Source organism: Ursus maritimus, unplaced genomic scaffold, assembly GCF_017311325.1.
Source record: "Ursus maritimus isolate PB19 unplaced genomic scaffold, ASM1731132v1 scaffold_14, whole genome shotgun sequence".
NCBI lineage: Eukaryota > Metazoa > Chordata > Mammalia > Carnivora > Ursidae > Ursus > Ursus maritimus.
Genome location: NW_024423786.1, coordinates 54,286,707 through 54,300,719, shown reverse-complemented (window position 1 = coordinate 54,300,719; position 14,013 = coordinate 54,286,707). Strand labels below are relative to the sequence as shown.

The window sequence follows — 14,013 nt, the reverse complement described above, 5'->3', positions numbered from 1 at the left end:
CAAAGCGCATCTGGTCTTGAGTGGGGTGAACCCCCTGTGGACACGTGTGCCCCTGAGAACTTCTCTCACAAGCGGCGTGGCTTGTGTGCTGGACAGTGAGGGATGGTGGGGTCCTTCCCCCCCCCCCCCCCGCGTGAGAACAGCTGTCCATGCTCCCACGCCTGTCAGTACGCTCTGCGGGTATGGACAGGGGGACAGTCCCACTCCACTTCCGACAGGTGTACGATCTGGGGCAGGAGCCCTCACATCTGCTTCTTTTCTGGCAAGTGGGGTCACTGCCACGCCCAGGTCCTCCGGCCGGCACGAGGGAGGCCAGGCGAGTGAAAGGGGAGGAGAGTCCTCCGTTGATCTCACGCAGTGATTCCGAAGAGCAAGGATTCCACTTCAATAGCCCTCGGTTTCTTTTCTCCTCGTTTACTTGCGAGAAGGCCCAGTTGGAGGGCAGGCTGAAGGGCAAGCTAGGTCAGACTCCCAGGCCCCACTGCTGGGAGACCAGGGCCCTTCTGAGTGGCTGGGGCATTTGGGGGTTTTATTTCTTTGTTTGCCTGTGGGGGTTTGTGGTTACTGTTGTTTTAAGTCGCCACGTGCAACCCGGCTTCCAAAGCAAAGCGAAGCCAAGCAGCCAGGTGCAGAAGAGGTCTGCCCTGAGGCTCCCCACTGCGGGGGGTGGCCTGTGGGGGGTGGCCGGGCCTGCCCCACGAGCTCAGGGAGATCCAGGTTCACGGCCGACCGCCTTGGGACCTGGAGCTTTTGCGTCTGCAGAGAAGTCGTGCCTGGAGATTCCAGGTGCCCGCGGTGACACAGGTCTCCAGTCTCCAGCGAGGCAGGTGGTGCAGGCGGCCAGACTCTGTTGCTGCCCCTGGGCCCCTGGGCCCCTGGGCCCCCCGCCCTGAGTGCCCCGCCAGGCCGGCACCAGCGCCAGTTGCCAAGTCCGTGTGGTTGCTTTTCAACCGTCTTATTTATTTAAATATGAAAGAACATTTCATTTCTTCCCAGTTAGTCTGGAAGAAGGTCCCCTGGGAAAACTGTAAGAAAACAGCTGGCTCGGCTCAGGGCAGAAGGCTCGCTCTCCCTGGGAGTGATCCGGGGCCCGGCCTGAGCACAGGGAGACACGCACGGGCTTCAAAAAAGCCGTGATTCCCCCGGGAGCCCCCCCTTCGCGTGCCCCAGTGCCTCTTTTGGTAAAGACGGGCAGCGGGTCTCAGACCCCTGCTCCATGTCCAGAGCACATCAACCAACGGTCCCCCCTAGACAACCAGTAATGAGCCAGCTCTCCCAGGGCCCAGCTCCTTCAGCAGAGATGAGGAAAAGCCGCCCCCCGATGGGGCTCCTGGTCACAGCTCACTGCGGGATGCCTTGGCCACAATCACCAGCTTGGACAGCTCAGCCTTGAACGCCCCGGGCCTGTGGGACACTGCGAGAGAAGAAGCACGTGGTCGGGCCCTCGCCACTCCAGACGCTCTGGGTCCTGGGCGGGGCAGGGGAGCAGTCCCCGAAAGGGACTCGGCATGGAAAGCCTCCAGCCCTGAAAGTCTTACGGGTGAGGGACCAAAGAAAGGAGAGGTTGGCGGGCCAGTCCTGAAGGCAGCAGGAGGCCTCAGGAACATTCAGGGTGGGAAGAACGGTGGTCATTTCTGCCACGTTGAGGATGGATGGGGGTTGGGGGGGCGGGCTGTGTCACCTCCTGCTGGCGCTGGCAAACTTGTCTGAGGCCCAATGACACCTCTCCAGCAGGACCTGGGAATGCGGCCTCCCCATGCTATTCCCCAGTGGCTCAGCTCTGCCCTCTGCTGTGCGCCCTGAGGTCAAGGCTCTGCTGGCTGCCCCATCTCCTGCCCTGGAGCTCTACTCAGAACAGCCCCCACACCCTTGAGGACCTGCAGGTGGGGCAGGGCTCCTTCCAGACCCAAGGTTCCTCCTCCCAAAAGCCCCACTCGCTGCACCCCCCACGCCACTCCCATGCCTGGTGACGCCCACAACCACAAGGATCCTTCTCCTCCCCTCCCGCATCCCTCAGGTCCCCTGCAGCATGGCTCCATTCCCGTGTCCATCACCATCATCACTCACCCACCCTCGCTCTACGCACAGAGGCCAAGTCCGGAGCTTCCCGCCCCTCCTTCTGCTCGGCCTCTGCCCCGCACGGCTGAACGTGGCTCGGGACACCAGGGGCCCCCAGACCTCAGGGGTTAGGAACGCGCTGCCCAAGCATCAAAGCTGTTCCCAGTCACAGAACCCAGGACAGCAGATGTCACACGCCCCAGCAGATTTTCAAGTCCTCAGGTCCCTAGCGGGGCTTGGCCTACGCCATGAGCTAAGAGTGGTTTTTACATTTCATGTATCTTTAACCAAAGTCAAAAGGAAAATGGTATTTTGTGATATATAATTCACATTTCTGTGTTCATAAAATAAAGTTTTATTAGGACACAGCCATGCCCGTTCAGTGTCCCGTGGCTCACGGCCTTTGCTCTCCCGGGTTGAGTCGTCTCGGCAGAGGCTGTTTGCTCCACAAAGCCGAAACTATTTACTAAGGGCCCTTTACAGAAACAGCGTGCAGACGCTGGGCCGTAACCCGTCCCTCTGAGGAGGTGGGGTGCTGTCCCTCCTCTCCCCACCTTCTGTGCCTGAGAACCTGGGGTTCATCTCCACAAGCCATCCTTACATACCTGCTGTTTTGGTCACTTCAAATTCCTCGCTTTTCAGGGGGATGTCGCTTTCTCTTTCAAACGCAGCTTTCGACTGAAAGAGAGCAAGGGGAAATGTCGCTAGTCGGGAGAGAAGGGATCCAGCCTGCTCTTCCTGCCCCCGAGAGCAGCACGGGCTGAAGCCACACGCTTTGACGGAAGGGGCGCGTGCGCTGCTCTCCCAAGCACGTAAGCGAATCCGGTAGAAGCGGTGCTTAATCCACTTAAGAGATTGTCAACTGGCTTAAAACTCGATGCCTTTGCTGCCAATCCCCAAGGAAGGTATTTTCCCCTTCGGTGAACATATGGTCGTGACAGAAGCAGGGCGGTCTCTTGAACGCAATTTTTAAAAATCACAATTGTGTCTGTTTCAAATCGGCTTTAGGTGTTTTCCAGCAAGAGGGGAGCACAGAGCAGCCGGACCAGCGGCGCGGCGGTCAGCGGGGGGACGGCTGGCGGTGGCCACGTCCCGCAGCCCTGCAGTCGGGCGCTCGCTGCGGGAAGGTACTGTGCACATGCGTTGGAAGGCCGTCAGGAGCTGACTCGAAGGAGATCATCCTCCATGACCCTGGGTGGGCCTGATTTGATCAGCGGGGCCAGGCTTCCCTGACGGAGGGGTCCCCACAGCGCCCGCCCCTCCCGCCAGCCTGGCACAGGCTGTGGAGGTGCCCTGCCGGTCCCCTGGGGCCAAAGCCAGTTCCTGGCAATAAATCTCTTAACGCCCGTCCCCACTGGTTCCGCTTCTTGGACCGATACAGTGGTTTTCAAACCGTGTGTGACCCAAACGCAGAAGCAGGGGTGGGGGACGGGGCTCTGCAGTGCGGCCAGCCCCTGGTGCGGACCGTGCGGGTCAGCGGTGTGGCAAAAGGTGCTGCCTGAGCCATGAACCACAGGTCATGGGGCCCACAGGACACAGGGCCCTCCCCCACACCAGAGAGCACACTGCCTGCGCTTCTGGGCCCACTCCTGCCCTTGCTGTCCCCGCTCGTGTCCTGGGGCCCCTCCCCTCTGGCTCCTGCTGGCCTTGCCAGCAGGGGGTACTGGCAGGAAATGGCAGGTGACAGGAGACGGAGGCCAGGTGTCCATTTCCTGTTCCGCCCGCCGGGTCTCTAGGGGTCAGTGGGGTCCCGCTCTGGGCCCAGCGCCACCTTCCTAGCACCTCCCGGTCCGGAGTCTGTGGTGTCCCACGTCCTTCCATGTTATGAAATCAAGGGTTGATATCTGTCCCCTCACTTCACCCGCCTCCCCACCCCTGCCAGTGATCTGGGAGGCACAGTCAATACGGGACGCCCCGGGGCAGCCACCCCTACACACGCACCCCTACTCACATAGGCCATGCCGTACTCGATCTCGGCGCCCCGCACCTCGGCCTTGAACTGCGTAAAGTATAGGTAGGACTTGCCCTGGGGCCTGCAAAGGAAGGGCAGGGGAGGGGGTCAGCCCCGGCCTCCTCAACATCACCTCTTCTTTTCTCTTTACTAGAACATTCTTTTGGCTCATTTACTAACAAGTCTGTTTCTCCTTCTGGGCACAAGCTGTTCTAGGACAGGGACTGAATGCTTTTCCATCGAGTGCCAAAGACATTCCAGGTATCGTACTGGGGACAGGGAACGACAACAGAGGTTGAGAAGTACAGGAGTTAACTAGGCAGAGGAGGAAGAAAGCAGAGGGCAAAGGTCACATGGAAGGTGCAAATGGGGACCTTTAAAGAACACCAGATCAGCAGGGCCAGAGCAGAGAGGAGCTGAAAAAGGGCTGGTGGCAGTGAGGGGACGACGTGTGTGGGGGGTGAAGAGCCCTGTGTGGCTGTGTGCGGAGAGCAGACAGTGATGGGGGTGGAGGGGCAGCAGGGGGGCCAGGAGAGTCCTGCTGGGGGTGAGTCAGGAAGGAGGCGGGGAAGGTCCAGGGAGCCTCCTGGGCTCCCTAAGCCCCAGCGGCTGTGCCAGGCCCAGTGAGTCAATGTCTGAAACTGGGAGAACAGCCCGTTCAGGCAGGACCTCTTGCCGAGCGGGTGGCCCCGTAGTCAGGGCGGCTCTGGGGCTGAGCATGGCTGCAGGCCTGTGTGGCCCGGCTCTGTGCCCACGTAGGGCGCTGGTGCTCACACGCCCTGTCATCGCGGTGGTCCCCAGGGCTCCTCTGCCTGATACCGACAGGCGCCAGTCCACAGAGTGGGTGAGAATGTCCCCGAACGCTGCCTAGTAAGCACCTGCTGTTTATAAAACATCAGGCAAAGACGGTGGGGTGTTGCCTGCAAGTAGGATTCGAACATGGGTGTCCTCTGATTTGATGTCGCTGTCAAGGCCCTCCAAGTGATCTGTCCTCCTCTGCCAACCCCCTCCCCCCGAGGGCAGGACCACAGCTTGGACTTCTGTGTGTCTCCCCAAGTGCCTGCACTACACCAGACCCACAGCCAATGCTGGAAGAATCAGTTCCAGGCCTCAGATCCCAGGGGAGCAGGGCTAGGATATGACACCGCTCTGGCACCCTCCTCCCCGCTGGGCTGAGCACCCCCTTCCCTCTGTCCCCTCTTGGGCCCACTGCTCACTCATGCCGCACTCTAGGGCGGGGAGATGGAGGGCGACGATGCAGGGGAGCCTGGCCCCTGCCCCCCCATGCCCCCTGGGCCCCAGTGTCAATACGCTTCCTTGGGGAACCCTCCCCACCCCAGCAGCCCCCAGCATGGTGCCACACCCCCTCTCCTACCTGCACGTGGTGAAGATCACCCCCAGCCCACGCCCCGCAGGGGTGCTCGGTCCTGCTGCCTGGAGGCACCAGGGGCACACGCTCCCAGCAGCCTCAGCAAAGCGCCTCCTTCAGGGGAGATCCCCCCACCGCGACCCCGGGCTCACCTCCAGATGGTGCAGGTGAAGTGCTGGTGGTCTTCGCTGGTCCCCAGGCTCATCTGCCACTTCTGGGGAGAGAGGGAAAATAAAGGTCAGCCCAGGACGCGCGGGGTCCCTGAGAGGTTTAGGGCGCCCTCCAGTTCTGCCAAGGGAGCGAACCTTCCCTGGGCCTCCGGGCTGGAGCCTGGCTTGGGGGCGGGGAGACTAGTCCCGGCGAGACCATGGTGGTGGGCAGGCGTCCTCATCCGTCTGTCCACACCTGCAGAGGGTGCAGCCCTAAGACTGAACCGTACTGCCAGCCACGGACTCGGCGTGGCCGTGACCCGGCCGTGCGGGTTTGGCGACGGTCACAAGCGTCCCGCTCTCGGTGGCAGCTGTCAATGACGGGGGAGGCTGTTTGGCGGGGAGCCCGGGGGTGTATCAAAATCTGTGCCTTCTGCTCACTTTTGCTGTGAACCTAAAACAGCTCTAAAAAATAAAGCCTATCAAGAAAACTACACACTAAAATAAAAGGAGACCACGTACTACTCATGCTTGTTGATCAGCATCCAGTCCTCGAGGCAGACACGAGACCGCGCTATGCACGGTTACAGGGAGGACGTGGGTGCGACCTGAGGACGGGAGGCACCAGAAAGCTTTTCATGTGTTCTTCTTTTTGAAGGATGTGAACGTGTTAGCTTTTTAAAAAAATCAAACGAACAAGATTAAGAGTCAGACGCTCAGCTGACTGAGCGACCCTGGTGCCCCTGAAGATTAAAACTATTCAATGACTCCCGAACACACTGCTTGCTACCAGCTGCTTCTAATTTTCGTGGCCTCTGCAAAACCGGCGGAGGGCCAGGGACAGCCACTGTGAGTTCTGGGGTACCGAAGGCGTCTGTCTTGCTCGTAAAATGCAAGTGTACAGTCCCCTCCCTGGAGTAACAATATACTCCCAATACTGGTACTCCTGGTTGGACATTGCAACGTCCTCATTGACAAAAACAAGGCCATTTTTAGGTGAATCACAGTGGGAGTAAATGGTCACCTAGATGCCGTCTGCCTGCAGCAGGGACGTGGGAACCAGTGACTCTGGCTGATGAAGGGACAGCTGTGGCCCACACCTGCGGACTCGGTGGACTTTCCTCCCTCCCCATCTAAAAACACCTGTCCGTGGCTCCAAGGCCTGAGAGCACCTGGAAACGGTTTTATGCTGTGAAATAGATCTGAGAGGTTTTCCACGGCTCTGTAAAGGTTCTTGAAAATGAGGCAAATGTTTAAACACTGTTTAAAAAATTGAGTGCAAACAAATTTAAGACCGAGAGTTTCTTAGCAAGAGGGTCAACATCCCTCTGAGCGGCCGTCTGGTTATGTGACCTTGACCGTGGTCTCGGGGCTGCAGGGTGCAGTGGGCAGACGGTAAGGCTCAGGTTTGGGCTTCTGACATTCATGTGAGCGTGTGTTCTGGGGACAGCCTGAGCCCCTGGGGAACTAGGCGCAGGGGTGGCCTGGTATGACAGATGACACATAACTGGCAGCGCGGTTAGTTTTTATTAACATGTAAATGACAGATGGGGAAACGTGCTCATTTTGGTGACAGCTCTAGGAGCCCCGACAAATGCTTCTAATTCCGCGTCCACCATCCAATCAAGATACAGACCAGATCTATGTCCCTGGATCCCCTGGCCCCTTCCCTCTGCAGTTAACCCCTTCCTGCAAATTCCCGGTAACTGCTGACCCCATCTCGGAGTTGTGTCTTTGCAAAAGTGTCACCGGAGCGGAATCAGGCGGCACGCAGCCTTGTGCGGTTTCACTCAGCGTGGGGCACTGGACAGTCATCCACGCTGCTGCCTGTGTCCACAGTTCATTTATCCAACAGCTGGACTGAGAAATATTTACATACTACACAATTCACCCTCGTATGGTGTACAATTCTGCATTTTCTAGCATGTTCACAGGTCTGCAACCATCACCATGATCTAGTTCCAGAACATTCCATCACCCCAGAAAGCAGCCCCATCCCTTCCCCTCCCCCCAGCCCCCGGCCCGCGAGTCCCCTTCCCATACATGGATGAGCCTGTTCTGGACGTGTCACACACGTGGACTCACACCCCGTGTGGCCTTCTGTGTCTGGTTCCCTCCCTGAGCGTCGTGGGCTCAGAGTCCGTCCCCGGGGCAGCGTGTGGGCGCTGTGCTCCTGTGCGTGGTGGACACGTTGTGTGTATCCATTCACCCACTGATGGACACCAAGGTTGTTTCCACTTGTCGGCCACTGAATCCTGCTGCCGTGCACGGTCAGGTACACGTTTCTGTGCGGCTGAGTTCTCATTCCTAGTGGGCAGACGCCTCGCAGTGGAAGTGCAGGGTTGTAAGGTGAGCGTGCGTTTAACTTTATAAGAAATGGCCGGTTTGCATCCCCACCAAGAACGGCCGAGCTCTCAGGCTGCTCCGCCCCCTGGCGGGCACTGAGAGATTACGAATCACCCCGTGCCTACGGCCAACTGTCAGCACTGGCCTCGCAGGTGACCCTCTGCAGAAACAAACCATTATCAAAGGAGCAAGCGCGGACTGTTGTCCCCCAGAGGCCTCGGCTCCGAGCTGCGTGTGCCCGGCGCACCCACACACCCACACCCGCCGCCACGGGTCCTCCTGGGGTTTCTTCTGTTCCAGCTGCTCCAGGGGCATGTCTGCGGTGCCTCCCTGTACGTCGCCAGGCAGAAGCCACGGAACACCAAACCATCCCTGTGCATTCGCTGAGAATCTGGCCTGCCATTCTCTTGTGAGGTGGCCACAGGACAGCCACCAAAGAGCCCATGGGTCGTGGGTGCCCCGTCCGGCTCACACAGCACCAACCGCCCCAGCGCTCAGCTCCCTGTGGTCTCTGTCACCGTTCTAGACAGCTGCTGCGGGGACAAGTCCGTGCCACGACACGTCTGCTTTGCTTAGAAGTGATTTCCTTCAGGATGAACCCCTCTTCCAAAACAAACGAATCCAGCCTATTGCTGGAGTGATAGTTTGTGACCCAACTGCTAGTCCAGGACAAGGCTCCAGCCTGTGGTGTGCGTGAACTCAGCAGCAGGACGTCCACCTCTAAGAGTTTAAGTTTAGTCGTGGGGGTGGGAGGTGCATGTGCTCTCTTCCAAGCTGCTGGTGACACTGGGTCAGAAGCACAGAGCAACGGTTAGGGATCTGTGTCCCGGGGACTTCAGTCACTTCCCAGCTGGGAGAGCCCGGGCCTCCGTGTCCTTGAGTGCAAAATCCCAGAGCAGTATGGCCTCCTGGGGTTGTGGAGAGGAAGAAATGAGGTGTGCGCATGGCTTGGCACAGTGCGGGACTCCCGGTAAGCGCCATGGTAGAGCGGCCACTTCAGTTCATTGTCCTGTAAATCAATTATCTACACGCAACCAATAGGCTGCCACGTGGAAGAGGGCATGTGGGGACTGGTTCTGGGTGCCCGGGGGTAGGCTGGACTGATGGGCTTTGGCTCACAGTTAGAAGAACGTGCCACCACTTGGCTTCACCCCATAGTGGGGAAGACTATCTGGAGAAGCAGCAAGGCCTGGAGGTGTGGCAGGAAGGGGCGGACCATTGCAGGACGCCTGCTGTCCTGGTGGCAGGGGTCACTGTTTGTTACATTTTGTTAAAATACCGTCACTAGGAATCATGTACTTACAAACAAGACACATCTAAAATATAACGGAAGTCACTCTTGCCCTGTGGTTTCCAGCGAGGGATGATTCTGTCCTTCGGGGAACACTACGCAATGTCTGGAGATGTTTTTGGAAGTCACGACTTCCACAACTGGGGTGCTCCTGGCACTGAGTGGGCGGGGTCGGGGAGGCTGCTCGAGGTCCCAGTGCCTGGACAGCTCCCTCAGGGAACGACCCGGCCCCCAATCCCGGACGTTAGCAGTGCCGAGGCGGGAGAGAGATCCGCTCTTGCCCATTTCAATGTGTTACCCCGAGTGGGAGGAGAGAGGGGCTTAGAACCAGCTTGCAGGGCATGTCAGGCACCTGAGAGGCTCCCCAGCGGCCTCCATTTTTGGACTCTACAATGTTAGGCGACAGTGCCACACTGTTCTAGAACGAGAGCAGTATTTCCTGAAGTCTGATTCTTGGGGAGGAAGGCACAACTAGGGACAAAAGGGGGGGGGGGCGATTGGGCAGCTCAGTCAGTAAAGCATCTGCCTTCGGCTCAGGTCACGATCCCAGAGTCCTGGGATCGAGTCCCACACCAGGCTCCGTGTTCAGCAGGGAGTCTACTTCTCCCTCTACCCCGCAACCCTACTCACACTCTCTAACAAATGGATAAAATCTTCAAAAAAGAGAAAGATGGTTTTTACTGATTTTTATAGTGTATTTTACTGATTATTTTATAGTGACGATGAATTCTTCCTTTTCATTTTTCTTTTATTCGAACGATGTTGAGCAGAAAGTCTGTGCGTCTTCCTGACCACTTGCAGCTCTCCCTCCTGATGAAACCAAGCAGCAGTACGCAGACTGCACTCCAAGCCAGTCCTTTACTCTCGGAGCGCTTTGTAACGGGGTGTCCCTGGTGGTCTGCTGCAGCGGGCGCTGCCGGAACCAACCACCCAAACCTGCTCCCTTACAACCACTGCCATTTCTTCTCTGCCGGTTCGGGAGGCCCAAAGTCCAAATAAGGTGTCCCCGGGCTGGGCTCCCTCGCAAGGCTCTAGGGCAGGATCCTTCCTGCCTCTTCTGGTTTCTGGTGGCTCCAGGTGTCCCATGGCTTGTGGCCGCGCCCCTCCATCTCTGCCTCCATCTTCACATGGCCTTTTCCTCTGTGTGTCTTCTCTTCTGTCAAATCTCCCGAGTGTCTCTTGTAAGGCGAGCTGTCACTGGATTTAGGGCCCACCCAGAGAACTCAGGATGATCTCTTCATTGCAAAATCATGCACTTACATCTGCAAATATTTTTTTCTAAGTAAGGTTACGTTCACAGGTTCTAGGACTTAGGATGTGAACGTATCTTTCGGGGGCACCCCAGTTAAGTCACTACCCTGCGTGATAAATGACCACAAGTTTAGCAGCTTAACTGCACTGCCCACTGATCAGCTCTCAGTCCCCCAGGCAGAAGCTTGGCCATGGCAGGCCCTCTGCTCAGTCTCACAAGACTGGACTCAAGGTGTCATCAGACCGTACGCCTGTCTGAGGCTCAGTGTCCTCTTCCGACTCACGTGCTTGTGTTCCTGTGGTGGTAAAACCGAAGCCTGACCACCAGCCAGGGGCTGCCCTCAGCTCCTAGAGGCCACCTGTGCTCCCCTCATAGCCAGCAATGGTGAGTCACATTCGTCTTACGCTCCCGATCTCTCTTATTTCCTCTCTGCCACCAGCTGCTGGAGGAAACAGCCACCAAGAAATGGGGACCTTGCCAGTCCTACATGGCAAGGAACTGAATTCTACCAACAATGTGAACGAGACTGTACATAAAAGCCCCGCCGGCTGACAACTTGATTTGGGCTTTATGAAGCACCCAGCTGAGCTGACCGTGGCTTCTGACCTCCAGAATAGTGAGATAATAAGTGGGTGTTGTTTTAAGCTGCTAAGTTTGTCATGATTTGTCATACAGCACAAAAGGCAAATAAAATACTCCTAAGAGAGGCTCATGGGCGCAGCACATTTGTATCTCAGGTGCCTCTTTCCATCAGACATTTGTTTACTCTGTGGAATTACAGGGGGAATCTGCTATCACTAGTTACCTTAAGCACGGTCTTTTATTGGTTAGACAAGAATAGTTCAATGAGTGTAAGTTAATTCAGGTATGACCCAACTCCACTGCTCCCTGGAGAGTATCTCTCCATGACAGTGGATACTGCCATACAAAACTATGTGGAATTTTGAACAACTCACCTCGTTGGTCCCTCCTTGAGAAGCGTAGGTGAACGCACAAGTGTATTTGTCCTGGAGAATGGAAGGTGGAAAAAAGCTTGTTAGGAGGTAATCCTTAGTACTTACAGTGGAGGGTCTCAGGATGTCCTTCTGAGATCCAGAATCAAGAAGATCCAGCTTTTGAGCATCTGCACTAAGGGGAAGGAGGCAGAGCAAGATTCCTGGCTGTTGTCCCTGGAGGCCAGCCCCAAAAGGCCTTCCAGTGTCTACCGACTTATAACTCCCCTACCTGCCCCCCACTGCTAGTGAGCTCCTGAGTCAGGACAAACAACTCATGAGGCTTCTGGGGGATGAAGAACAGGAAGGGGGAAGAGGGAGGTCCTACACCCTCCAAGCACCCCCCCCCCCATCTAGGCACATGGACTTTGGAAGCAAGATATGGACACCAGAAGACCCATCTCTGCTCTGCTGTGGGCCTCAGACAAGTGAGAACTTTTCTTTCTTTCTTTTTTTTTTTTTAAAGATTTAATTTATTTATTTGACAGAGATAGAGACAGCCAGCGAGAGAGGGAACACAAGCAGGGGGAGTGGGAGAGGAAGAAGCAGGCTCATAGCGGAGGAGCTTGATGTGGGGCTCGATCCCAGAACGCTGGGATCATGCCCTGAGCCAAAGGCAGACGCTTAACTGCTGTGCCACCCAGGCGCCCCAAGTGAGAACTTTTCTGAGCCTGTTTTCCTCATCTGTGAAATGGCCTAGCAAATCAAGCATTTGGCACGATATCCGGCTATAAGGAAGTACTCAAAGATAGCAGCTATGGACATCCGTTAGAGACAGGGAACACGAATATGGGAGGGGAAGGACTTCAACAAGATGGGGACAGGGCTGGGCTAGACCCAGGCTTGCTGACTTCCAGGTGAAATGAGAGGGAGGGTCGGTCTCGTGCAATGAAAGAGCAACGTCTATCCACTTCCTCCCTCGTCAGAGCTGCAGAGGGGCTGACCTTCTGCAGGGCCTGGAGGCAAAATACCCCTCAGCCTCCTCTCTCCCCACCTCTTGGGCGGCTCAGCCTTCCAATGGCCGGGGACTCGCCTGGTCTGGGAGTGAGGGCTGCTTGGGCACGCTGGGCACGTGAGACGGAACAGGAACTGAGGCTGGTGACCCACCCCCTCCAAGTCTCCAGACCGCAGGACGCCTAGCTTCTTTAAGTTCAGTCCTCAGTGATGACCGCGCCCCCCAGAGTCCCTTCCCAACTCAGTCCCCGCCCCCGACCGTCCGCGCCCCCTTCTCAGGACCCGCCCCCACCGGCACCACCGCTTAAGCCCCCGGGGCGGCGGCGATACGTACCCCCGGGCCCACGTTCTGGGAAAAGGAGTGCACGACGCCGCCAGGTCGCACGTCAAACGCCACCGTCGTGGGCTCGGACACCGCCTCCGCCGGCCTCAACGCAGCGGCCGCCAGCAGCAACGCAGCCCACAAACTCGCGCCTCCGCCGTTCCTCCTCCCGCTGGGCGCCGCCATCTTGGGATCGGGTCCGCAGGGCTGGGGTGGCGACGGGACGCGGCGAGGGACACGTGGGGCGCCCGCTTGAGGCCACGTCGGCGGCGGCGCGGCCACGTGACCTGGCGCGCCCCGCCTCCTCCCCGGCCGGGCTGCCATGTTGGGGCGGGGCTTGAACTTCCAGGGTGAGTCCCTGGGGTGAGTGGTCCTGGAGTCCGTCAGTTCCGCAATTCCTAACCCTGTGATTGACCCTACAGCTCTTCCAGTTAGTAAATGTAGTAAATTCCGTCTGGAATGAGGGAAATGGACAATGACCATTGGGCAAATACCTCAATTGTTGCAGCCAAGATCCCTGGATGGATCTGAAAATTAATAAAGGGAACCCTCATTTAGAATGGAGTGGAGAGGCCGGTAGGAAGAGCTCAGCACCCAATTACTTCTGGTGAATTGCGGACCCAACAAGAACTCCAGCACCTTGCAAGTCCATAGTATGTTAACCACTACTTCTCTGCCCTAGCAGGAGGAAGGAAATTTTCCCCTACCCTGGCAACAGCCCAGCCAATGAGAGACAGCCACAGCCCAGCCAATAAGAGACAGCCACAGCACAGCCAATGAGAGACAACCACAACCCCGCGAATGAGAGACAGCCACAGCACAGCCAGCGAGAGATAGTCACAGCACTGCTAATGAGACTAAGGCTACAGCCCCTTATAAGATACAGCCACAGCCTAGCCAATGAGAGATAATCACAGCAGAGCCAGTGAGAGATGGTCACAGAACAGCCAATGAGAGACAGTCCTTGCCCACCCAATGAGACGCAGCCACGGCCCAGCCAATGAGAGATAGTCAAAGCCCAGCCAATGAGAAGCCACCACACCTGGCGTTGAGGTAAGTGGACTTTGGTTTGTAAGAGCCCCTTCCAACCTCCTCTTTCTTCTATAAAAGAGTAGTTCTCCCCCTTGTTCTGCGGATTTGCCTCTGGTTTTTGCGGTAGCTTGCTTGTCCTAGGTTGCAGTTCTCTGCTATTCCTGAATAAACCTATTTTTACTGGTAAAATAACTGGCAGTTATCTTTTAAGGTTAACATCTAAAAATTAGCGGGGGGGATGTATGATGAGAAACAGGATATTTCTATAGTCTAAAAGTATTTTCCCCCAAGATACTT

General features: G+C 57.0%; 1 protein-coding gene across 1 annotated transcript; it reads right to left on the bottom strand.

The window, feature by feature from the left end:
• Nucleotides 1-939: 939 nt before the first annotated feature.
• Nucleotides 940-12,918, bottom strand: MYDGF (myeloid derived growth factor). Its single transcript, XM_040629544.1, has 6 exons — nt 12,697-12,918; nt 11,373-11,423; nt 5,531-5,592; nt 4,010-4,091; nt 2,664-2,736; nt 940-1,414 (listed from the first exon to the last, which is right to left on the bottom strand). The coding sequence occupies exons 1-6, from the start codon at nt 12,868-12,870 to the stop codon at nt 1,335-1,337; spliced, it is 522 nt and encodes a 173-aa protein (XP_040485478.1). The 5' UTR covers nt 12,871-12,918; the 3' UTR covers nt 940-1,334.
• Nucleotides 12,919-14,013: the final 1,095 nt, after the last annotated feature.

Coding starts and splice junctions, on each gene's coding strand:
- MYDGF (XM_040629544.1), bottom strand. CDS start 12,870: ATGGCGGCGCCCAGCGGGAGGAGGAACGGCGGAGGCGCGAGTTTGTGG. Junction 11,424..12,696: donor CCCAGAACGTGGGCCCGGGG/GTACGTATCGCC, acceptor TCCATTCTCCAG/GACAAATACACTTGTGCGTT. Junction 5,593..11,372: donor CTCAAGGAGGGACCAACGAG/GTGAGTTGTTCA, acceptor CTCTCTCCCCAG/AAGTGGCAGATGAGCCTGGG.